Source organism: Myodes glareolus, chromosome 5 (genome assembly GCF_982192425.1).
Source record: "Myodes glareolus chromosome 5, mMyoGla1.1, whole genome shotgun sequence".
Classification (NCBI taxonomy): domain Eukaryota; kingdom Metazoa; phylum Chordata; class Mammalia; order Rodentia; family Cricetidae; genus Myodes; species Myodes glareolus.
The window spans coordinates 12,274,533-12,299,274 of NC_142030.1; the positions used below are offsets into that span (position 1 = coordinate 12,274,533).

At 49.5% G+C, this 24,742-nt stretch overlaps 1 protein-coding gene across 6 annotated transcripts; it reads right to left on the bottom strand.

The window, feature by feature from the left end:
* Positions 1-1,644: 1,644 nt before the first annotated feature.
* Positions 1,645-23,485, bottom strand: Tlr5 (toll like receptor 5). Of its 6 annotated transcripts, none has more exons than XM_048439541.3 (4): positions 23,283-23,485; positions 8,567-8,764; positions 6,548-6,621; positions 1,645-5,900 (listed from the first exon to the last, which is right to left on the bottom strand). In XM_048439541.3, exon 4 carries the CDS (start codon positions 5,895-5,897, stop codon positions 3,321-3,323), a length of 2,577 nt encoding a protein of 858 aa, XP_048295498.2. In that variant the 5' UTR covers positions 5,898-5,900; positions 6,548-6,621; positions 8,567-8,764; positions 23,283-23,485; the 3' UTR covers positions 1,645-3,320. The 6 variants fall into 6 exon arrangements, with proteins under 6 accessions (XP_048295498.2, XP_048295496.2, XP_085543719.1 ...); XM_048439539.3 differs by having other exon boundaries at positions 6,548-6,646; XM_085687593.2 differs by lacking the exon at positions 6,548-6,621 and having other exon boundaries at positions 8,567-8,719.
* Positions 23,486-24,742: the final 1,257 nt, after the last annotated feature.

A 24,742-nucleotide genomic window follows, 5' to 3' on the forward strand; every position in this document is an offset into this window, starting at 1 on the left:
TGTACCCTAACTCCCAGAGAAATCACTATTTTGGTAGGGGCAATGCAGGGAAATCCAGTGATACCCTATGGCTTTTCCAATGAAACTCATGTGTCGTGGGGTAAGGTATTTGCCCTGCCTGTTCTACAGACAAGATTAAAATGTCCCGGTTTCTTAAGCTTCTTTGATTTCAAACTGCAGAATATGACCTCCTACAAAAGTGAACAGGTCTGTGGGTGCACAGAAACCCCTTGCCACAAAGTATACACACGTGGTCACCACTGCCCAGGTCAAGACATGGAGCCTACCCGGTATCTCAGAGGTCCCTTCCATATGCCTCAAAGGTGACTGCTGTCAACGCAATCACCATAGGCGGGTGCTGTCTTTTCAGACGTAATCATTATGCTCTCCTGCCAGCATTTCTGTGAGATTGGCGCTGATGGTTATGGGTAGCTGCAGTTACTGAAGGGTCCGTGTACATCTTTCTCCGTGACCAGTCTGTCCTTTCATGGCTAATGGACAAGGAAGTTGCTCCTTGCATTGGCTATTGTAAAGAATGCTGATAAGACGTCTGGTGGAATATGTAACACGTCCGGCATGTGGGGGGGACATGTATGGATTCAACTCTATCAGGGAATGACAGTTGGCTTCCTGAAAAGATGCTAACTTACATATGCACGGTCAACCAGGGCATTTCCATTGCTCCATGTCTTTCTCACTGTTTGGTACCACCAGTCATCTTGCTGTTAGCTATGTTGGTGGGTGGGGCGTGCCACACCAGTGTGGCTCTCATTTAGATTTCTCCAGTGACTAAAGGGAACGAGTACCCTTCAGTTTTCTTGCTGAGCAGTGAAATGTATTTTTTTTTAAAGCTTGAGAATGCTTTTGTTAGAGCTCAACTTTGAAAACAGAACAAATAAAAACCCCAGGACAGGCAGGGTGTGAATCTCAGCAGATGCCTGGAGGGGTAGAATGGAGAAGAAAACGGGAAAAGCCACACACATGAGTGAAGCCATTGTGGAGACCACATGGCATAGCGGGAACTCTAGAAAGAATGGAGGTCCAGAGTGTAGGGAAAACACACTTAGGACAGAGGTAAAGAGAAAAAGAGAAAAGTTGTGCTTTTCAGAGTCATTCAGAAAAGAAGGCAGACTTCAGAAACTGCGCGTCTGCACTTTCCCTGATCTCCCCCTCTTTGGCTGCACAGCTCTGGGGAGAGGCTCCACTGAGACCTGCTGAGCACCATAGCTGTGCCTGCAGGGTGTGCAGAGCCGAGGCTGACGGACAGCAGGGAGGTGAGACTGAACCAGCCCAGCATCATCTTCATCTTCAGGAGCTGTGGCTGCAACCGTGAGGAAGGTTGGGGTCTGGTTTTGCTCTAACCCGTGGAACAAGGACCAAGAGAATGTAGTCTCCATGAATTAGCCAGAGCTGCTTTCCTGCCTCCCCACACCCGTTCCTCAACCCCAGCACCACTCTTGGCTGTTCTAGGTGAGTCCCCTCCAGTCCCTCCACACCACAAGATGACAAAGCCCAGTGCTTCTCCAAACCCGTAGCATCTTCCGCCTTCCCCTGCCTTCAGTTTCTCTGCGGCATCACTCTCACAGCCTAGCCCGTCCTACCCGTCCCTGGAGAGCTGAGAGCAGACGACAACCACACTGACACTTAAGAAAGTAGGTGTCACTCCACACCTCGGCATTTATTATTAAGGTGTTATGGAAATTTGATCCGTTTCAGTCAAAGACATTTGGGGTGACTAGCCCTATGCACATGGTTTTCTCTGGATATGTGACCGAATAAAACTGAGGAGGAGGCTCTCTCTCTCTCCCTCTCTCTCCCTCTCTCTCTCTCTCTCTCTCTCTCTCTCTCATGCGCGTGCGTGCGTGCGTGCGTGCGGTTGGAGCAGAAGCAAGACTAGTGATTGGTCATCACCCTTGGGCAGAATGGCAGGAAAACAACAACTGGATCAGAAGCAGCGTCTATCTTGTTCTGTATTTGTGAATCTGTTTTCCCATTGCACCCCCTAATAAATTATTGACCAGACTTTGTGGGTTATCGCTTCATTAAGAACTTACTATGGACCAGGTCCCACCCTTGGCCCAGGACACACAGGCAAACAAAAAAAGGGCCGGCCAGCAGGGCTCATAGTTGGGGTGTCCTCACACATACTAAATGCATCATTGGCATACATTTCAGTGACTGGGATGTGTGTGTCAGTCACAGGGAGATGCTGAGTCCCCTCTATGTATTCAGGCTGCAGCAGCTGGCCTAGCAGTAAGTACACAACATGAAGGAGTTCAAATGAGGGGCTAAGGGACCTACGACACAAGTTCTTTGGTTTAAGGTTTCTTAATGCTTTTGCAGAGAAACATTGCTATATTAATAAACACACAAAATGATTAGAATATACATAAACCCTCTTTAGGATTAAAAAATACAAATTTAAGAAATTACTATAGCCTCCAGGGGCCTTTGAATATGAGTCTTCACCTGTGGTCATTAGGGCAATTAAGAAAACTCTTAATTTTTTAAGAGAAGTCATGACATTCTTGGCCAATGAGCATTCGCGGCATATTGATGAGGTAGATGTTGTTAGGCCTACAGGAGAGAACACTGAGGCCCAGCCGTGGTATAGAAAGCTCAAGTTCCATGGTTAAGAAACCACAGAATCAGAAAGAAATCTGTGTCAAGTCCATATCCTTCTTACAGTGTGTAGTGCGTACAGCAGCTGTTGTACAGTTGTAGGGAAGGATATGGAAGGGTCAGGCTGGTGCTAAGTTGTGAACGGGCGTGAGCACCGAATGAGCTGTCCAGTGCAGAAGATGGCCATGACCCACAGAAGCTGAGCCTGCAGGGTCAAGACATGAAGTACGTGCTTGGGGGTCGCAGCGATGGGGTTGCTGCCATCCAGCGTCTTATCACCAATGCAGAGGGACAGCGGTCCTCAGCACTGGTCTCACTCCCATGGCCCCATCTCGGCTGTCCGTGTTCTACAGTGACAGCCTGTTCTCAGGGTGAACAACACAGGAAGCACGAAGCCACCATAACTTCTCCCAAGGTGGCCTCACCATCTAGGAGGCTTGCAGTATGCAAGAGGATGGGAGGAAACAGTGTTATTGGTCCCAGAAGGACATCGACAGGGAGTGGGAAACTTGAGAGGCGGCTGCGGCTTTCCGTATTTTCCATTAGGAGGTCAGTGGTACAGAATATCTGTTGACACAAACATCAAGAGATTGACGACGCTCTCACAGGCAGAAAACAACCCCTGGGAAGGATCCCCAAACGGTCGAGCACATACAACGTGCAGAGTTCTCTGCGGCACTTGGAAATGGCTCTTTCCACTAGGAAATGGTTGTTACAGTTTGCAACGGAATGGTACTGCTTCTCTTCTCCCCTTTTTCTTCCTTTAGTATGCACCCAGAGAGTTTGCTGAGAAACCAGCCAACATCCTGCAGGTCCTCAGGCCATCTCAAGTACTGTTGCTTTCGAAGAAACCCTCTGATGGCCTCATGTCTCATCAGCTGATACTGGGACAGGGACCCCACCACCACCACGACGAGAACATTCTTGAGGTCGGACAGGCACCGGCTCTGCGCGTACCTGAAGGCTTCCAGGCACCAGCCATCCTTAAGGAACTGTCTGCTCACTAGGCACACGGTCTTTCTGCTGCCCCAGACAGCCGCCTGGATGTTGGAGATGTGGTTTTCCCCCGGGATGAAGTCTCTCTCTTCGAAGCACAGCCTGAGTCTGTTTCGGGAACTGTACTGGGCATCCAGGTGTTTGAGCAGAGCATTCTGTGCCCATTCAAAGTCTTTGCTACTGAAGCAAAAGTAGGCATCGTATTGGTATGCACTGGGTTCCAAACTCTGGACTTTGTCCTTGAACACCAGTCTCTGAATGGTCTTATAACACAGGAAACAAGTCCCCCGGAACTTTATGAATGTGACGGTGGTGACGAGGAGCACGGACAAAGTGACGGTGCACAGGATGAAAAGGGAGAACTTCATGGACTGCAAGGCTTCCTCTTCATAACAGTCCTCGGTGGAGACGTCATAAAGGGAGACCCCTGCCAGTGAGTCAGGGTACATGCAGTATACGTCTGCAGGAGAGCCCTGCAGGGTGACATTGGTTTGGTTGAGCCAGGTGATAAAAGGGATAAGTTCACACTGGCAGACAAACTCGTTATGCGTTATGTCCAAGAAGCTAAGTGAAGCAAACAACCCGGGATCAGGAGAGAAAAGCTGATTTCTAGATATATCAAGAAACTCTAAATTAGCAGGTAAGCTGCCAGGAGAGAGAGAGGTCAACCTGTTAGCGCCAAGACTGAGCAACTGTAATGAAACCAGGTCGCTAAATATTCCAGGGGGGAGGAAATGAAGGTAGTTGCTATTCAGGTACAGGACTCGGAGGTGGAAAAGGCCTTTGAAAACATCCCAGCAGAGACCGGTCTCCCAGGCAAGCTGCAGCATGTTTCCTGCCAGGAAAAGATGTTCCAAGCTCAGGTTCTCGGAAGGGGTGTAGACTGCCTTGCAGGAGGAAAGGCGATTCTGGTTCAGGATGAGAGACTGGAGCTGGGGAACTTGCAGGAGGAAGTAGAGGTCGGACAAACTTTCCAGCTTGTTCTCAGACAATTCGATGAAGTTGGCTGTAAAGTGGACGCGTGGCAAATCGGCCAGCTTATTGCCGCCCAGTAAGACCGTTAGGATGCTTGGAATGAAATTGATGGTTTTAAGAGCATTATCACGGAGATCCAAGGTTTGTAATTTCTCCAAGGATCTGAATGTTTGGTATTGAATGACCCCAATATGGTTCTTTTGAAGGTCAATGTAGGCGACTCTAGGTAGCCCATAGAAGTTGGAATTATAAAGTTCTCCCAAAAGATTATACGACATATTGAGAACTTGGAGATTGTCCAGTCCATAAAACGCACCATCTGAGATCTTGTTTATCTTGTTGGAGGCAAGGTTCAGAAGCTTCAAATCTTTCAGTGTCTCAAACACTCTGGAATTCAAGGAGAAGATATAACCGTGCGAAAGGTCCAGGGACATCACTGAACTTCTAGCCAGGCCAGCAAATGTGTTCTGGTCAGGGTCTCTGATGTTCTGGAAGCCAAAGCCAGACCCCATTATGTGGTGTGTGAGAATCAAAGAGGTAACCTGGCTTCCCCAGATGACATTGCTGAAGTTGCCTGTGATGTCTACTGTCCAGCCATTTTCAGAAAGATCTAGAGTTTCCAGCCACATGCCTCTGAAGGGGTTCCTGCAAGTCTCCCAACTCACAGAGACTCTGCTGAACAGGCTAGTTGATTTGAGGCCAAAGAAAGAGAGTATTTTGCCCTGCAGTGGCTTGAGTTCACCCTCACATAAAGGGAATATTTTATTGAAAGAAAAATCTATGGCTTTTAAGGAATTCAGTTCCTGAAATGAGGAATGGAGATGAAGGCTGTAAATCTGGTTGCCAGATAGGTCTAAGCGAGCCAATGAAGTTAGATTTTTGAAGTAACCATCTCTTAGCACAACACTGGAGAGCTTACAGGAAAACAGTCGAAGTTCCAAGAGATGGGGCAGCCCCTGAAAAGCATCTGGACTCAAGACTTCAATGTGGTTTTGGCCCAGGTCCAAGATCCTCAGATTGGGCAGGTTTCTGAAGGCCTCCGGGCCGATGGTCATGGGTGTAAACTGGGTTCCCAGCTCCAGCAGCAGGAGCTGCTCCAGGAATGGAAACGATGTGGTGTTGACCACACTGATGTAGTTGAAGCTGAGAAGGAGCCTCTCCGTAGTGTCAAGGACCCAGGGAATCTGGGTAAGGTTACAATGGCGAAATAAGGCGATTGGGCCATTGGAAGAACAGGGAGACATTCCCAGCACGGGGCTGGCCATGAAGATCACACTTAAAAGAAGGTCAAGTTGATCTGCCATGATCTATGGGAAAAGAGAAGAATGAAAACACATCACAACCTGAGGATCTGCACCCGGGTTCTCGGGATTTGAGGGCTTCCTGTGTGATGTGGTTGTTCTCTTGGGGCCCTTTGCTCAACTGATTTCACAAACACTCTGCTGGGCGGGACAGAGCCACCAACTCTTCTTCTCAAACACTCGCTATGCATACTTTACACACTGGGCACCAGTGCTTTAAAGACACCACGAGCTGGAGAGGTTGCTCAATGCTAGAGTACTTGCTCAGCATGTCCCAGATTCGAGGTCTCCTCTCCAACACCAAATAAACAACAACAAGCCCGTTACCTACTCAGTGTTTGTTCATTAGTTCTAGAGCTGCTGAGGGAAGTTGAAAATCATAAGGACGAATATTTTTACTTCTGTTCATCCAGGGGCTCCCCATTCCTTACTCCCAGAACCTCAGCTAGTGGACAGATCATAAACACATCGCTTTCCCTTCTGCATTCTAGCCAGATTCTAGCCCATCTCCAAAGATCTGAGCTAGCTGGACGCACTATGCATGTCTTCTTATGTATCTTCATAAAGAATCAGATTTGATCAGCTTAATGCAGTGGACTGTGCATCTGTTACACGCCTGACACAAGTATGACAGTAAACAGAAGCACACCTACCTGCTGAAGCTCGGTGCAGGCAGCTTAGCGTCCATCCATGTGCCTCAGCAGCAAAGGGCGTCTCACAGAAGTGTCTGTTGTGTATTTCAAGCATAGGTGCTGTGTGAGAACAGAAAACACTGACAAGGATCTCAGAAAGCTTACTATTTCCTGTGGTGGTTCGAATAAGAATGGCCCTCATAGGCTCAGATACTTGAATGTTTAGTCATTGGAGAGTGAACTCTTTGAAAGGATTAGAAGGATTAGGAAGAATATGTTGGAGGAAGTGTGTCACTGGGAGTGGGCTTTGTGGTTTCAAAATTCCATGCCAGGCCCAGTCAGTCTCTTTTTCTTGGCCTGTGAATCAGGATATAGCTCTCAACTACTTCTCCAGCATTATGCCTGCCATGTCTGCCACCATGTTCCCCACCATAATGATAGTGTACTAAGCCTCTGGAAAAAGCCCCCATTAAATACTTTCTAAGAGATGTGATGGCCAAGGTGTCTCTCCATGGCATTAGAATAGTAACTAAGACATCTTCCAAGTGCATGGCTCTTCCATCTTTAGAACACATCTCACTTGCTGTCAATGGCTCCCGTCCAAAGCCTCCATTGGAAGGTTCTGTGTTCTAGAAAGTATTTCCCACTGGGTCTAGGTAGTAAAGGATTGATTGTCATCCTATGACACCCCTGGGAGGTAGTTAAGCCTTTAAGGGGTGGAGCTTAGTGGGAGGAACTCAGGTCACCGAGGTGGTGCCTTTAAAGCGACACTGGCCTCTTGTACCACCCCTTGAGCCATGCATCTCTCTCCTTGCAGATTCCTGTGTGCCCTGCCTAGACTTGCCATCATGCTGCACCTGCCAACTTCAAGTGTGCACACATCCTTTCTACCCAGAATAGCTCCCAGGCGGCTCTGGTCATCACCCAAAATAAGTCATGGCTGGTAGAGCAAATCTAGAGAGGGAAGGCTAGAATCCACCAGGAGAGAGAAGGCCAGTTTGAGACGAGATGCAGGAGGCAGCTACTAAAATGGACCCCAAACAAAGCTCCATCTCTCTTGGCATGCAACCCCAAGACTGTGGTTCTAGAGGCTTGTGGAACCCTGAAAGGCAGATTGAAGGAATCCAGTGTGAAACTTAAGTCTGTTGAGTGGTACCCAAAGTGAAGATTCAGAAGATGCATTTCAGTGGAGAGAAGAACAGGCAAACCAGGGTTGGAACCCACGTAGGAAAAGAAACAAAATGGCAGATCCGACAGTGGGAAGTGGGGTCTACTGTGGCCTCCAAAGCTTGCCAGAGTATGGCCTCACTGCCCACACCCAAGGAGGCCACAGTGCTCTACTGCGCAGTCGGATCACTGTAGTGCCCCTCAGATGGTTTATTCTGTGGTGTGCGTCTGTACAGTGCATGCGGGGGAGTGTAAGGTTGTGGACACCCATGTGCGTGCTGGCAGAGGCCAGGGCAGGATGTTGGGTGTCTTCCTCGATCACGTTCTGCCTTACTGCCTTGGGACAGAGGCTCACACAGAACTGGAAGCACACTGTTCTGACTTGCCCAGCCCCCCAACAAGTTTTCAGGGTCTCCCTATCCTTCCTCTTCAGGCCCCGTTCCCGAGCATCGGGGCTACAGACACAGGCCACTGTGCATAGCTTCTTCACAGGCATTGAGGTCTTACTTTGAAAATCTGCTGACAGTTCTGAGACCCTCCTCTCCCCTGGCATCACAACCCCAATGCTGTGCCCAGACTCAGAGCCCACCTCTTTTAATGTGATGTAGAGGGCCTTCCGTACACATGGAAATGATCACTGTGGTTCATAGGCTGGGGGTGGAAACACTGTGTGCACAGGGCTAAATGGTAAGACTCTTAGGCTGTGCAGTCCAAGCCCAGACCGCAGTTTGCTGGCCTCTGTTCTAGAAGGTAAGAGAACAGAAACTCCGACTCCACCAGTCTAAGATAAACATGGTGCTGAGACGCGAGAAGGTGCAGGAAAGAGCTTGCGTGCTCCCCAGGTCACTGATGGCTTTGCAGCTGTTAGCTTACCCAAACATCAGGTTGGTTTCTCATCTTATGTAACCGGATGGAGACATTCCCTCAGAGACACCAGTGTGAGGCTGCCAGCTCAGAAAAGCACAGTTCAATGTCTTCGTTTCGATTCTGACTTTTGACAAGATCAGTGTTGGTCCCCAGGTACAACTGCTGAACGAGATGACCTTGAATTTCTGGTAATGAGTGACAGCCCTAAATAACACATATTTCAAGATATTTCAATTTCCAGATTCACAAGAGAAGCTAAAATTATAGTAAGGAAGATGAAACCAGCTAAACAAGTAGATTTTAAACAGAACTCTTTGGGCACATGTTCTAATTACAAAGATATCACGCAGACGCAGACCTGAGTCTTTCAGAGGGAAAGAAGGATGGAATAATTCTATTTTTACCTCTGAAGCAGATCTCTGGTTAGACTGACCGGCAGGACAGGTGAGCAGGGGAGCCAGCTAAGCAGTGAGATGAGGTGTTGGAAGAGGGTCACGCTGAGAGTATGGGAGGGGAACCAGTAAGCATTTGTTCTGAAATGGGAGCCAGAAGCTCAAATGTGTGGATGTAAAGACATCCAACACCACCAAGGCAAACCTAACTAAAGCTGAGTGCCGGACTGCCACGCTCGTCCCGACTCTACATTCGAGATTTCAGGAAGGAGTCCATGCAGCAAGAGGTGGGCTGTGAGGATGGAGTAGCGTGGACGTGGGACCCAAAAAGAGAAAGTGACTGAAGCCACACCCCTAAGTGGGTGGGCCCAGAAGGGAGCAGGGTCCTGCACGTGGGTGGGTGGAGAGCCCAAGGGAAGCTGGGCTGGGCCCTAAGCTTCAGGGAATCCTTTCCGCGCCTATCAGACGAGTCTGCCCTCTAGTGGTTGCCAAGAGCAGAGGGCGGAAAGGAAGAAAGGCAGACAACCTTCAGGGGCAATGTGTTCACGACTCATTATCCAGATGACAAAAAGAAACACATGAAGTGAGTTCCATAGTTAGGAGTCTCTGGTGACATACGAATTCTCTGCTCATAGAGGAAGAGCATACATAAGGTCTTAGGGTCGGTCCTCCACCCAAAATGGACACACCCACTCAAGACAAGTCCTTGCTCTGCATCTGGGTGTGGTGGGGCATGCCTGAAATCCTAGAACTCCAGAAATGGAGGCCAAGAATGGAGAGTTCAAGGCCGAGTTCTATAGTCAAACCTTATCTCAAACAAAACCAAAAAGCACTGCGAAAGTCACCCACTCTGCTCCCAGGATTTATAGGAGAAGTAAGGTAAGAGTATAAGGCTGGAAGGGTTCATCAGCAGCACACACAAAAGAATAGGAATAAAACAAAAATGGTATGTGGTTAGCCTACTCAATTGAACAAGAGACCCATTAATACTCTGATAGACAGGGTACTTGGCTTTGGAAAAGGCCTGAGGTTTGCTGGTGGAAGTAGGCACCAGGAGGGTTTCAGTCGCTGTGTTATTATGAAATGATGGGAAGGGAGGAGGCTGTCTGGTATCAGGGGGAAAATTTGAACACCAACTATAGATGCCTGAGGCTCAAAACACACGGAGAGTGGAGGCAGTGGGCAGACACCAGGGTGTATTTTGTGTACTCGTAGGTGGCTTAGTTCAGCTTGGTGCAGCTTTCTGTCTTTGTGTATAAGAAATTGCACACAGGGAAAAAATGAATGAGGTATTTCTAATCCCAGGGTTTTTTGTTTTGCTTTGTTGCTATTGATTGAACTCATGGCCTTGGGCATGTTAGGTAAGAGCTTTCTCACTGAACTATATCCCCAGTCAAATTCTCTAATACATCAATAATATTCCCAAATATATCAATTTTCTTAGGAACGAGTTCATATTTTGAAACAAGTACTATAGGTGAACAGACAGGGACAGTTCAGTAACGGATGGAGGATTCTGGTTTTATAAACAGTTTCACCCCCTGCACTGAACAGTAGAATGGACTTGGGAACCAGTCATGCAGACTCAGCTTCAGGGATAGGAGAGGGCCAGGGTCCTCTCTCCAGGCCCAGTGTCCTTGTGCTTCACTTAGAGACTAACCACAAAGACCAGTCCTCAACCTGGTTACATGTTAGATTCCCTGTAGTCTGGAGACCTATGAGGTCTGGGCCTCCCTACGCCTATTCAGTGAAACACTGAAGATGGGGCATTCTCAAAATTCAGTATTCTTAACAGGTATGAAAATTGTAGATACACTCCGGCCCAAAAGTCATTGGCAGAAATCAATAATCATTGAATTTGCCAGCTCCTTGAAATCACCTGGGGTCTGAGCCTAGGTCCCGGCGGAGAAAGACTGGTTTTAGTTGACCTAGTAGGCATGTCTGACATAAACACAGCCCACAGATCCCATGCAGCCAAAGATAGCCAGGAATGCTGCTCAACAACAAAAATATAAACTCACACTTTAAAAATACAATGTTTGCTCAATTTATTTTCTTTGTAACTGGACTGCAAGGTTCTTGGCACTATGTTGCAATGTTAAAAGGTTGGACATCCCTAGAAGGGTGAGGCATGGGCACCTGGAGTTGTTGGCTCTAAACAGGTGACTCCAGGCACAGACGGTTTGATCACCTGCTCCTTTGGCTACAGCCCTGACTCCAACTCAACCATAAGGTGCATAGGAACACCGCGAATCATAGGATTTCTAATGCCAGAGAGGTTCACAATAGCTGAGGCAAGAATAAGCCAAGAACCAGCAAGAGCAAAGACCTAGGATTGGGTGTACAACTTAGCCTTAAGAAGGAATGGAAGTCCTTTTAAATTTTTATTATTATTGCTATTATTATTATGTGTGTGTATTGCACGTCCAGGTCACAGAATCACTTCATGAAGTCACTTCTTTGCTTCTAATTTCACATGGGTTCCAGGGACCAACATCAGGTACCTGCTGAGTCATCTCTCCAGCCCCAGAGAAATAAAATTGGAACACATGCTACAACATGGATGGATTGTTTGTTTGTTTTTGAGACAGGGCTTCTTTGTATAGCCCTGGCTATCCTGGAACTAGCTCTGTAGATCAAGTTGGCTTCGAACTCACTGAGATCCGCCTGCCTCTGCCTCCCGAGCGCTAGGATTAAGCATGTGCTACCACCACCCAGCTATGGATGGATTTTGAAGACATTATACTAAGTATAATCAGTAAGATGCAGAAGAACAAACACTGTGTGATTCCAAACTCTGGCACAGGCTAAGCAAATACTCTCCCATTGAGCGACACCTTAGTCTACATGAGGTTTCTAGAACAGACAACTTTACAGAGACAAAAGGCACAGTGAGATTACCAGAGACTGAAAGGAGCAGGTGGGGCAAGATGGCTCAATGAACCCAGAATTCCAAAAACCTTGGAACCTTGAGGAAGTTCTGAAGACAGGTGTGAAAGTGTTTAATGCCACTCAGCTGCATGCACCTTTACAATGATTAAGACAGAGTTCATGCCATGCACATTTTGCCACAATTTAAAAAAGACCTAAGCCAGGTTTGGTGATGGTCCATACTTATAACCCCAGAAATTGGGAGGGAGAAGGAGGAGGATTTGGGGCCGAAGTTCATCCTTGGCTACATAGCAAGTTTGAGGCCAGCCCGAACAATGTAAGACTCTACCTCGAAAGAAAAAAAAATCAATTTAACTCGCTAAAACCCACTGCTGGAGCTCCAGAGATCCCACAGGCCTGGAGGCTGTGGAAAGTAGCATTTTAAAACTGTACCCCAGGCTCCTTTGATACAAGCTGTTCTCAGGCCGTGCTTTGAGAAGCGTGGGCCTAAAGGATGCCCTCTAAGCCACGCACCCCACATTTCTCCAGGAAGACGCTCTGGTGAGAAGACCGGGAGACCATTGAGTATTGGGTATTGACTATTATGACTGGGGTTAACTTGTGTCTAGGGCTCTGAGGGCGACAAACAGGAATAGAACAATCAATGCTGGCCTCCAAACTCCTGCTATGCAGTGTTAATTAAGATAATCAGGCCAGAGGGAGGAGGTCAGCATCCTTTCTTCCCAGCTGCCTTCATTTCGAGTTAATCCCAGCCATTAGGAGAGCAGCTTCCTTTCTTAACTGTCTGAGTAGAAAAGCTGCCTGCCGAAGAAGCAGTCTGACTTATGGGCCATGGTATCCGCAGCAAATCCATAAGCTTTTATTTTGGGGGTGCCGCTCCTCCCCGGACACACAGTTAGTTAGCGAATGCCTCAGGCTGAGCCAGGGAAGCCCTCGTTTTAATTTAACACTTGATCCTTAGAAAATCACCAGTCAAGGATTGTTGGCAAGGCCCTGGGGTCTGAGTTGAGTCCTAGACCAGCTGCGTCCACGAATCAAGTCGCCAAAAGAGCGTTTCCCCTGCTAAGTTCAGGGTTCAAAACCAGGGTGCCACTGGAGCGCTAAGCCTGGAAGCTTGGCTATGCAAGAAAACCAAAATTCATTTCCTTTAGATGCTTCGGAGAGCTTCGCCAAAGTTCACAGTAATGAGTGCACCAAGTCCCAGAATGAGTGCGGGATGCGGGCTTAGAGACAGAATGCTGAAGGAACTGTGGAACCAGACACACTTTGGACTGTTCCAAGGGGTGCCCATTTGTTGGAGTCCTAATTTGAATCTGAAGTGTCTTCCTTGGGTTCTTGTCGGGAAAGCCGCCCCCCTCCAGCTAATGGCACTGTTTGGGGGCACTCTCTAAGCTCTGGGAACTGAGTCCTAGTTGGAGGTGGGTCCTTGGAGGTTTATTGTACCTGGCTCCTTCTGTTCATTCTCTGTGGCCTATCTACTGGCACTTTTCCTTCTTCTGCCCCCACGAACCATCTCTTCAAACCATCCCTAAGCACCTTCAGCTCCCAGGCTTCCCAGCTCTTCCAGACCAGCTGCCTGCCTGCCGTATGTCCACACACTGTGCGTACTTGTATCCATGCAAAGGTGAGCTACTCAGTTGTGCCCTCAGCACATTGTCTCCAAGTCCTCTACAGTCTGGGAGTCAACTTCACTCCCAAGGCCAGGCTCTAGTCTTGGATCTGCTCTTTCCCTCTTCTGGTCTGAGCTTGTGGATACCCAGTCCGTGTGTGGTGTATGTATGTATGTATGTGGGGTGTGTAGGGGGGCGGCACAGGAGAGCTCTGCACAGCCAAGAGGCAGCTCCCCTCTGTGCTGCTGTGTGGGGACCCAACACTTCAGGCGGAGGTTGATCTGGGCAGAGGATGGCTCTCAGGCAATCATGCTTGCAAGAAGCACCATCTCCACAGCTGGGAGAAGATTGCTTGTTCATGAGAACTGGGAATGGTACTGCTTCCGTATTCCTCAGCCCCATCCACTCCAGAGCCTTTGGGGTCGGCACAGCAGGTGAATGCCCAACACTTGACAACTGTTCGACAAACACGACTCCGAGATCGGCGCATTAGTTTTCTGGGGACGCCGCGAGCTCTGGAGAATGATTTATTTACTGATGCTCGCCGTTCTCATTAGGGTCTGTTTGTCTTTGCCTCTCTAAACGTTTATGATTCCCCAATACAAAGCACGTCTGTTATGTCTAGCCCAGCAAGAACTTTCCCATTTATCTGTAATCTGTGTTCCATGTGCAGGAGGGTCGTGGGGGGAGGCTGGGGACGGCATGCGGAATCATGGCTTGCTGAGTTCCCAGTCTGGGTGGTTCTGGCGGGGAGGGGGGTTGGAACTCGAGGAGGCTAGAAATTCCCCACCTTCTCTCAGAGCCACAGACCTGTGCTAGAAATGCATTCCCAAACTACCACCAGGCTCCTTGCTTTGTACTTAAAAGCCCACTTGCAACCCTTTTTTGTAAATTAGGATTTTATTCTCTAAGCCACTTAGTGCTTTGCTCTCTTCAACTTATGGTAAATATGCTGAATGGATGCGCCCTTACACACCCAGCTCTGGGGTCTGTCTCCCTCCTCCTGGTGCTGCCGGGATGGCTGCCCAGGGGACGAAAGATTTGTGCGCTTCTCTTGGTCCCTTGGATGGACTGACCTCGGCTTGTTCACAGCGGCCTTCTTATTTCCCCTTGGTCTCTCCTCAGAAATCTTACAAAGTGGGTGAGGTCATCACGGATTCTCCAAGATGCCAGCGTCAATGCAAGACGCAGCTGGGAACTTCAGCAGTTTCGCTGGACAGTTCCACTGCCTGGCTCAATGCAAGGCCCACTGCCTCGAGAGGACCAAAGGGACCGCCCTGCTTAACTCCCATAGAGTTATGGTTTGGATCGGAAGCTCCCCAAAGGCCCATGTGCTAAGTCTTCGTCACCAGCTTCTGTGCTCTTGGGGGACGGCAGAGTCTTCAGGAGAGGTGGAATGGGTGCTCTAAGACACTGCAGCTGTGCCCTTGAAGTGGCTATGGAGACTCTTGGCCCCTCCTGTCTTTCTTCCGGCTTCTGATGTTATAAGCTAGGCCATGTGCTTCTGCCATGACATGCCACGCTGCCACAGGCCTGGACCAACGGGCCAAGTGACTATGGATTAAAGTTTTGAAACCTCCCGCCTTACTGTTTAGTGCAGGCAAAAAGCCAACAGTGTGTGACCCTAATACATGCATCCTTACACACGTGTCTCTAACACAGGCATGCTACTGGAGGGAGTGTCCCAGAAGACAGCACTGACAGGCAAAGTCCTCAGTGAATCCTTAGACCCACAAACCAGAACTTTTCAGGGTGGCTCCAGCGTCCCCACCTCAGACTACAACCTAGAGGGGACATTTCAGGCTTGAATTGTCATTTTATAGCCAGCTAACAACCCAGCCGACTTTCCCCACCACCTCTATACTATCTACAGCCACGGCCCTGCTTCCTAACTTTACTGTCATTCTTAGAATTTGGCCTCCTGCGTCCTTCGTTTCTCTGTCTAGCCTGGTACCCAAGCTCTGAGAGCATATGTATATCTATCTCACTGGCTCATCCCATCCCATCTTCCCCTCCACAGACTCTCTCCAAACAGTCCTCGCGTCCCTCCAGGCACGTTCACCTCCCTCCCTTGACATCCTGGCTCTATCTCCATGGCAGCATTTTATTGCATTACCTTTTTCCTGTAAGCCGTGAGGCAAGGACTCAGTTTTATTCATACTCGATCCCCCGCGGTTTCTAGCACAACCCCAGCACCCCAGCAATATTCTTCCCATTCGTGTTTGGAAGCCACAGTCTCACCAGGAGCACCGGCCTTTCCATCCAAACACCAGGGACATCTAATAAGTTCTTGTTGTTCTAGGGGCAGTGGATCGCGGTTGTTCAAAGACTCCTGAGGCCATAGGAATCTCGTCACAGCCATGGTAACAACAACAACAATTTAATGAATCAGGAGACAAAGGCATGACTTTGCTAAGAGAGAACAAATAGAATCATTACATCATGTGTTTCTGTGCTGTGTATCACTTTCCTTTTAGTTGGTTTCTACTATGTGTGATTTCACTTCTTTGATTTTTTGGCTTTGTGTGTTGGGTCTTTTTAAAAATTAAAATGTCAAGTTAGCAAGCAAAAGCCACAAGTTTCATTGTGACATTTCAGCCACATAATTGTCATTATACGTGTTCTTATTAATCTCGATGTTGGCTTTCTGAGACAGAATCTCACTGTGCAGCCCAGGCTGACCTTGAACGCGAAGGCTTCCTGCCTCAGGTGCTGGGATTGGGGTGTGAGCCCCGACCCCCCTTGAATGGAACTGGAAGAGAAAGGTTCTAAGTGGTTTTTGAAATCGAGACCTGTAAGACACGAGGGCTGAAGAGACTGAAATTTCAGGACCAGCCTCTGGGGCAGAAGGTGACTTCTCAGTCATTCAGTCACATGGGCACCTTTCTACTTTTCCACACCAGGGAAGAAAAGAAAAGATGCTTCCCACTGGGACCCAGAACTCTCTTTCATGATGTGTCTGTGATCATTTGGTTTTTAGCTTCCAGTACTAGGACAAGACAGTTAGCCTCTCTCTACATTCCAAGGAACCAAAACTTGCTGACTCAGGAATCTTGTGGGTTTCTGGTGGCGGGGGTGGGGGTGAGGGTGGGAGGGCAGTGGGTGGGGAATGGGGTTGGAGGGGAGGGGAGGGCGCTGAGGATGGGAGGAGTGAGGTAAGGCTACCATCAGGGCTTGACAGACCTAAGCAGCAGGGCTAGGTTATGACAGGGTTGGCGGATAAGCACTGGTCTCACATGGATGGGAGTGTCCTAAGAGTTGAAGAACTGACTTGTTGAGCATCAAACCATCTTCTAGATGATTAAACAGGCGCCCAGTGAGGTGAGGGCGTCCCCTTGGCAAATGTCTCACCCAGAGTAAATTGTGGAGCTGGGATTCGAATCCAGTTGCAAGCACGGTTGTCATTGTGATCATTAAAAGAAATCAAACATGAAAACTGTCCCCAAACATACACAGAGCCTCAAAGAATGTTGTCTGTGCACAGGGGTACCCTGGAGGTGGAGATGCTGATCCGTTTGGTCCGGGGAAACCTGAGAATATGCACTTTTTTTTTAAATTAAGAAGAATTGGTGTGTGTGTGTGTGTGTGTGTGGTGTAAGTGTGCTCATGTGGGGGCTCTTCAGGTGTCATTCTTCTACCACCCTATTTGAGACAGGATGTCTTTGCTGTTTGTCACTCTGTACCCCAGAAGAGCTGCTCCTCAAGCTTCTGGGCTTCTCCCGTCTCTTCCATCTCCTTGCAGAAGCAATGAGATCGCCAATTATGTGTTAGTGTTGCTGGATTTTATGTGGGTACTGGGGATTCGAATTCAGGTCCTCCCACTTTGGCAGCAAGCGCTTTCCCCATTGAGTTATCTTCACAGCTAAGGAGTCCGCATTACTAACATGCTCCGAGGCGATTCTCATGGGGCTGGCCCACTAATCACACCTAATGGACAGGATTGGGAGCACTGCTTTTAGCCTCAGGGTTTTCCAGCACCAATTCATTCTCCTGTGAATGCCTTATGGCCAAGATTCTACAGGACTGGTTTTGAGCTGTATTAGTGAATTAACCCCAAATTCTCTCACCTCTCGCTGGAGACTTCTCATGAGGAAGAGCTCAAAGAACCCCATGGTTTAAATCTGAGGGAAGGAAGCAACAGAGCTTGGGATGAATTTCTCAGGTCCAGCAGGCACTCCTCCTGGCCACCAGCAGGGGGCACACACTAGGCGGAGACCAGGGGAGGAGCTCGCGGCCCTCCGCGGGAAAACTAGAGCTGGGCTGGACTGGGAAGCCCAACCGCCTGCCTAATGCGCGCCTGCCTAGCGCGGGGCGTTTCCAAATTAAGACGACAACCAAACTAAACTCGATCGTAGCTCCACAATTTAACAGCTGTGTGAGCTTGGACAAGCGCTGAAGTTCTTTGAGTATCAGTTTAATTATCTGTAAAATACCAGGCATAGTCGTTACCATTTCCTCTAGCAAAATGGGGGGGGGGGCGAGGGGGCACGCGGGGCGGAGGGGGCGGGGCGAAGGCAAACCAGAGAACCAGCTGCCTGTGCACAGTCCACCAGTTCTTGCTATGCTCAAGTAGACAGCCATCATTCTCGTACCCACACCTCACCAGAAGGGCACACCCTTGGAAGCCACTGAAGGGGAATGCAGAGAGAAGGAACGTTTCCTGGAGCGGGCTGGTTCTTCTTTGACCATTCGTGGGAAATTACATAACAATGACTCCCGTTTGCTTTAATATCTTTAGGGAATGGTCCCCAGCGCTCCCAAACAACAAACAAACAAAATGATACTCTCTAAAACCAGTATTAGTATCCCAATGGTCTAGGCTCGGAACGGCTCTTCCTGCCTGCTTATTATAAACTCATTAGAGCACTTTTATAGCAGCCGATCAAAATAAAATAATTTCAACTGAGTGATTATGCAAAACTAGCGACTGGCGTGACACACTTAAAACCCTTGGGTGAAGGGAGGTCACGTAGTAGTTCCGATCCGTCTGGGGCCAGGTTTAGGCTAGGCTGATGCTCTCTATTAGGTTAGCACCGCAGGCTCTGACGGCCTCCCCAGGTGCAGCTCAGCTACACCTTGAGTATCTGCGGACAAAGGAAATTACCAGGAAAGCTGGGCTAGTGCCAGGTCAGGGAGCTGGAACAGAGAGAGCTGGGAAGTCCGAGGCAGCAAGTGATGACATAGACAGTTTGCTAAGCATGGCGGAAGTCCTTTGCAGAGTGGGGTAAATCGGAAGCCATGGGGACTGGGGTGTGTGTGAACAGGGACTCGAAACCCTGGTAAGCCCAGATCAGATATGCAGAGGGTGGGAATTGGAAATGAGATGATAAAACACTTGAGAACGGTCCTGGGGAGGAGCTGTAGTCTGCATGTGAAGAGAAAGCTTCTTAGGCCATCACACCCAGGCAGGGCTCTGGCTGGCAGGGACACTCCTGGTGACAGCTGAGCCCCAAGGTAGGGGGAAGACAGGCATCAGAATCCAGGTGCAGAGGAGGAAAGATGACTTCATCAGGACCGAGACAGGCAAAGGTTAGGTGGTGTGCCCTGATTAGAAACACATATTCCCCCAGGAGGTTTATGCACGTGGAGTCTGCCAAGGCAGGGCCTCAGAGGTGTCTGTGCTCCACTCGAAGCTGGAGCAGGGAGTCAGAGTGAGTAGGCTCTTGTCTGCTGGTGACAGTAACTTCCATGATATATGAGGCCACAGGAGAAGCACTGGGTCCAGAGATGCCAAATCTGAGTCTGAATACTCCTTCAGCTACCATCTGAGCATTCTGGACAGGTCTTGTTTTCTTGTCTTCAGTTTCTGCATTTCAGGTCACAGCAGCCCAGGAATGACAGTGGCATTGTAAGTATTCAAATCCTTGAAGTATTCAAGTCTCTGTTGCTCCAAATTGGGTGGGTGGGTGGGTGATGCCACTGTATTGTGGCAGTCATGAACTAGAAGCATGTTTCCAATTTTTGTGGACTTTGAAACTACCCAAGGCAACGTGACCACAGTCAGACCAGTCAGTCTTCCCAGAAGCAGAATATTCATCTCCACGTGAGCAAAGCTGCAAGTCTGTTACAGGGGATCTTGAAGACAGTGGAAAACAATGTCCCTGATATACCGCTGAAAATGGTTCCATGTACATCCCGGCTTTAAGCAAAACTTCCTCTCAGAGTGTAGCCTGGTGGTTGGCATTTGGGATTGGAACACTTGCTTCCTCTTTCCTTGTGTTCATGCCTCCACCTCCTTCATGGCTTCTCTAGGCATTGCCCTCTGGCAAGTATGTGACAGAATTATACCCAGAGGTAGCTTGTGGGCTCCCAAGAAGGGTCTTTGGGGTGAAGACACAGACTCCTTGCTGAGAAATCCAGGGAGTGGGCAGCTTGGCAGTAGAAACAGAAAGGGAAAGGTGGTCCAGCAGGCCCAGCAAGGCAGGATTGGTTAGGCTCTAGGGAATTGGCTTTGTGTTGTGAAGCAGTCAAATGCTGGAGCCATCAGAATGGAAGGGCCTTCTAGGGGGACAGAGACTAAGGCCCTCCCTTAGGGATAACCGGAGTGACCAGAGGATTGGACAGATCACACTGTCCACCCTTGTCTCTGAGGTCCTGACAGTACATAAAATCTGGAAATTTGAAAATCTCGGGGTGTTTACTGTGAATCCCAGCCCAGGGAGATCCAAAATTCAAGCACAGAGTAAGTCAATTTCTAGAAAATAAGGAAGCAGTGTGACAATCTTGCACGTCTGAGCACGTCCACGTTAGGGACTTGTCCATTGTTTTGTCACTTCGGAGATGGAGATGGGGTCATATCTCTGAGCAGCCTGTGGCCCTGAGCTCAGCAAGGCCAGGGGTGGCTTTTGGTACCACCGTCTCTGTTACATATGTGCAGAGTTCAAATCCTTGCCGGCTTTCCCTTCCTCGAAACAGGGGTGACTGTGAAGGGCAAATGAGATGGGCAATACAGCTCGGATCTCTGAGTCTCTTACAGTATCTCACACACTGCATTTGGTTCATTGACTACCAAATTACTTATTGACCATGAGAGTGCTCTAAGCCACATTGAAACTGAGTCCAGATAGACAGCTAGTCCAATGACACTGGGTGATGGTTTTCGTGGTGGCTTTGGGAATGTGAACATGAACCCGACAAAGGGTCAGTTCGCTTGTCCTGAGTGTAGCAGAGGGGCTTTGAGCGACTAGATCTCAAGCAGACATGATGAGTGTGAATCCTAGCTCGGCACTGAACCTCTCTCGGTCCTTAGAACAATGCCTGGCTACACATAGATGCTACCGATGCACTTGCCACGATTACCGTATTATTAATTTGGTGAAGGGGAAAGTGTCTTTACCGTCATAAGGTAAAGTTGAGGGCTGGAGAGATGGCTTGGCAGTTAAGAGCACTGGCTGCCCTTGTGGATAACCCAAGTCTACCTCCCAGCGTTCACTCTGACAGCTCACAACTCCCTGTCACTCCAGCTCCAGGGGCTCTCGTGGCCTGTTCTGGCCTCCAAGACCTGTGCTTCTGTGCACACCTCTCACCTGCCTATAACCCCAGCACATGGGAGACTGGGCTAGCGAGATAAGAACTTCAAGGTCAGTCTGGGTGACACAGAGTTCCAGGGTAGCCTGGGCTACACCAAGTCTCTAAACAAAAAAGCAGAAAATTCTCTGAGAAGAGGAGAGGAGAGTAAAAGAAGACATGGTCAGAACCATGAAGGAAGTCAGTGTGGAAAGGTTGGTGTACCGAGGGAAGGGGAGAGAGAGAGATTGGCAGGCAGTCGGGGGGGGGGGCATGCTGCAGGAGCTGGGGCTGCAGAGGGAGCTGAGCCTATGAACCATCGGGCTATTCTTCAGCCTGGTCTGGTCCTTGCCAGGTTTCGAAGTTGAACTTCTTAACATCCAGCCCTTCCAAGTGTTCTCTGCTTCTCCCAGCCCCCATAGCCTGTTTCTTGAAGTTAGCAGATGCCACGATATGACTTTCCTTGACTGTGCTCTGATTGTCTCACTGGTGTAGGTTTCTGCCTTCCCACCGACACCTGGACAACCCAGAACTGTGGGAGCCATGCCCCAACCTTGTCTTTGTCCCACAGAGCTGAGTACGCCATAGGATATGGTTCACACACCCGAAGACCCTGACACTGGGGCTAGAAAGATATAACTGAGTGTGTGGGTCTGCCCTCTGCCTTCTCCACAAAGCGAAGAACGGAACAAACACATCTGGGCTCAGTAACTGGCTACTTACCCCGGACTGAGAGCATTCATAGACAAACAGAACGGTTCCGATTCTACTCCTCAGAGGGGCTAAAGCTGAGCGTGCAGGGGATTAACAAAGAAACCTGTGGCCTGGAGACATCAGCCCCAGGAGAGGTCTTCCCTCCTCAGACAGAACTAAAACCGGACAGGATTAGCTCTGCAGTCACACAGTGAAATCACGAAGCTTTTCTTGCTTTGCTCAGAGCGATATAGCTTGGAGGCAAGTGATCTCGGGCCATCAGTTAGGATGGGCTATCTTCCAGGATGACCATTAAACCCATATGTATGAGCTAAGTCATCCCGATTTTTATCACAGGAGCTGTTTTTGGTACCACCCTGTAATCAAGTTTGGCCTAGGTCCATCCTCTGAGACACCCCTAGAAACCCCACCACAGTGTGCAAGACTAAGTAAGCAGTTAGAAGACCAGAACCCAGGGCCCTCTTCCCAGGATTCCCTCCTGACTCTGCATGGCATGCTGGGAGTTCCTCACTATTGATTTCTTGCCCCAGAGAATTAGGTGAATGGAGTCAAGAACTACGTACAGATCTTGGACAGACTACTCAGAGTTAAGTTCTTTGAGGAAAGGCAGAGAAAAGAGGCCAAGCCGTGTGTGTGTGTGTGTGTGTGTGTGTGTGTGTGTGTGAGAGAGAGAGAGAGAGAGAGAGAGAGAGAGAGAAAGAGAGAGAGAGAGAGAGAGGAGAGAGAGAGAGAGAGAGAGAGAGAGAGAGAGTCTTATTGCCTCCTGTGACCGTGGTAGATTGCAGATTAAGTGTTTCACATCCCATTCCAGGCACTGGGCAGGAGGGGAGGCATTGCTCATGCAGGGGTGTGGGAGGGGAGGCATTGCTCCTGCAGGGGTCTGATAGGAACATCCCACAGCAACAGTGTAAAGGGCCCTGCGGTCAAGCTGCTTGTCTGTGGGCAGTGCTACCCTGATGTGTTCTGAACACTAGCTAACTCTAGGGCTCACCCACGGCAGTCGCCCCACTTTCTAACACACCCTCTCTACCAAGATAACCAACAACGAGGTTGTCCCCCAACCCACCATCACTCCTCAGGGACCATCATTACAGCTATGGCTTTACAGAACTGAGCCACGGCTGTAATCGCCAAAGGCAGGATGACTTTCTTCCGGGCCTCAGAGCCAACAGTATTCACATGGAATCGGTTGGGCTGGCCAGGTAGAGTGTTCAAAGCCTTCGCTGCCAGTGGACATTTTAAGGCGTCCATAGCTCAAGTGATGGCGACTGCCTCCCCTTTCCAAGGAAGGTAGTGATTCCTGATCACCACTGGCCTCTTCCAGAGGGTGGGGCCAAAGGTGAAAGCCAGGAAAGTGACACACTAGGAATCTTTGTTCTAAACCCAGCATGCAAGCGACTTGTCAGTTCTAGAGTAGCCCTGCTGGGCACAGGATAGGCACCCTTATCTAGCTCTCCGCTCTGCTCCCCATTCACCGCCAGGGGACCCCAGTTTCCACAGCACCGAGTGACAGAGTGCGCCTTCTAGGGGCTGGACGTCAGGCGGGAAAAAAAGTTAAAAGGTCCCAGGACCAACCCAGGAGGAGGGAAGAGGGGCGGTGGCACCAACCGTGTCCAGTCGTGTCCCGGCGTGTCCAGCTGCGTCCCGGCCCCACGCCGGTCTCAGGGAACCCGCTGCAAGACTCCCTGCAACTACAAGGCATTCACCTTCCAAGCAGGATTTCCCCACACCGCGGACTCCTGGGGCTGACCTCCTTTCACTCCAGACACCAAAGCTGCAGCGGAGCGCTGGGATCGGGAAGGCCCTGCCTGACGCTGGGGGCTCCGCCCACAGCCCCGACCACGCCCACTTTGTGGTCCGTGCCTGTCTTTCCTAAAAGTCCTATCCAGAAGTCCTAGGCAAGTTACCTCAGCCTAGGTACCCTCTTTGCTCTCTTGCCAGGGGGGAAGACCTTTATCTCTGCTGCGATGATTTTGTGACTGAGGCAGGAGAGAAAGCAGAATTGGGGTTGGCGGCGGCTATTGGCTATCATAGAGCTCAGGACAGGAGGCAAAGGGCAAGCCCTGACTTCTGAAGATACCCCTAACCATGCGTTGAAATAATCTAGACCAGCACTGACCCAGGCAAGAAAGCCTAGGCCCGAGTCCAGAAGTGCTCTACAGAGCCGCCGCTGCAGAACCGGAACCCATATAATTACTTCCATTCTTGCCTGTGGTCTTTGACCTGTGCCAAATTCAGACCAAATCCTGAAGATGCGCTTGGGGTGACGCTGGATGGCGTCTTTCCCTTTAATACTCAGCTGCACCCTCTGTCCTAACTATTGAAGGTGTGTGCATATGTGTGTGTGTGTGTGTGTAGATACATGTGCACATGTGTTTAAATGCCAGAGAGCCATCTCTGGTATCATTCATTAGGAGCTGTCCATCTTGCTTACGGAGACAGGGGCTCTCTCTGCACTCTCCAAGTAAGCTAAGCTAGTCAGCCTTAAGCTAGAAAGCCCAGGGATCTGCGGGTCTCTGTCTCTCCAGTGCTGGGATTACCAGCAAGGGCCACGGTGTCTGGATGTTTTTACATGGGTCCTGGGAATTGAACTCTGGTCCTCACGCTTGCACAAACCCTTTGCCACCAGAGCCACCTGCCCAGCCTAGTACTGAATATCTTAAGGTGGGATTTGGGTCCGCAGAGGCTCCTGCGTGTGACCTAAGGCTGAGGAAGGAAGCTGTGATTTCCTTCAGAGACTGTAAGAGAGCAGGGACGCTCTCTGTCCTGCGAGCCCACTGTCCTTCTGTCCGAACTTCCCTTTTCCTTCCCACTCTCGTTCTGCTCCTGGGGGGAGGGTGCACGGTGGGGGCAGGGCAATGTCTGCTCTGCTGAAGGAAAGAAAAGGCTCCCAGAGCTTGCTGCCACTAGAGTGTTACAACGCGGTGATTTTTATAAGAAGGTGAAGAAGTAGCTTTCGGGGTTGGGGAGGGCAGGTGTGAATCCCAGTTCAAGGACAGAAGTGGCACAGTCTGGGTAAAACTGGGGTTGCATGCGGCTTGGACAAAGACGACAGCTGCCTCTTGTAA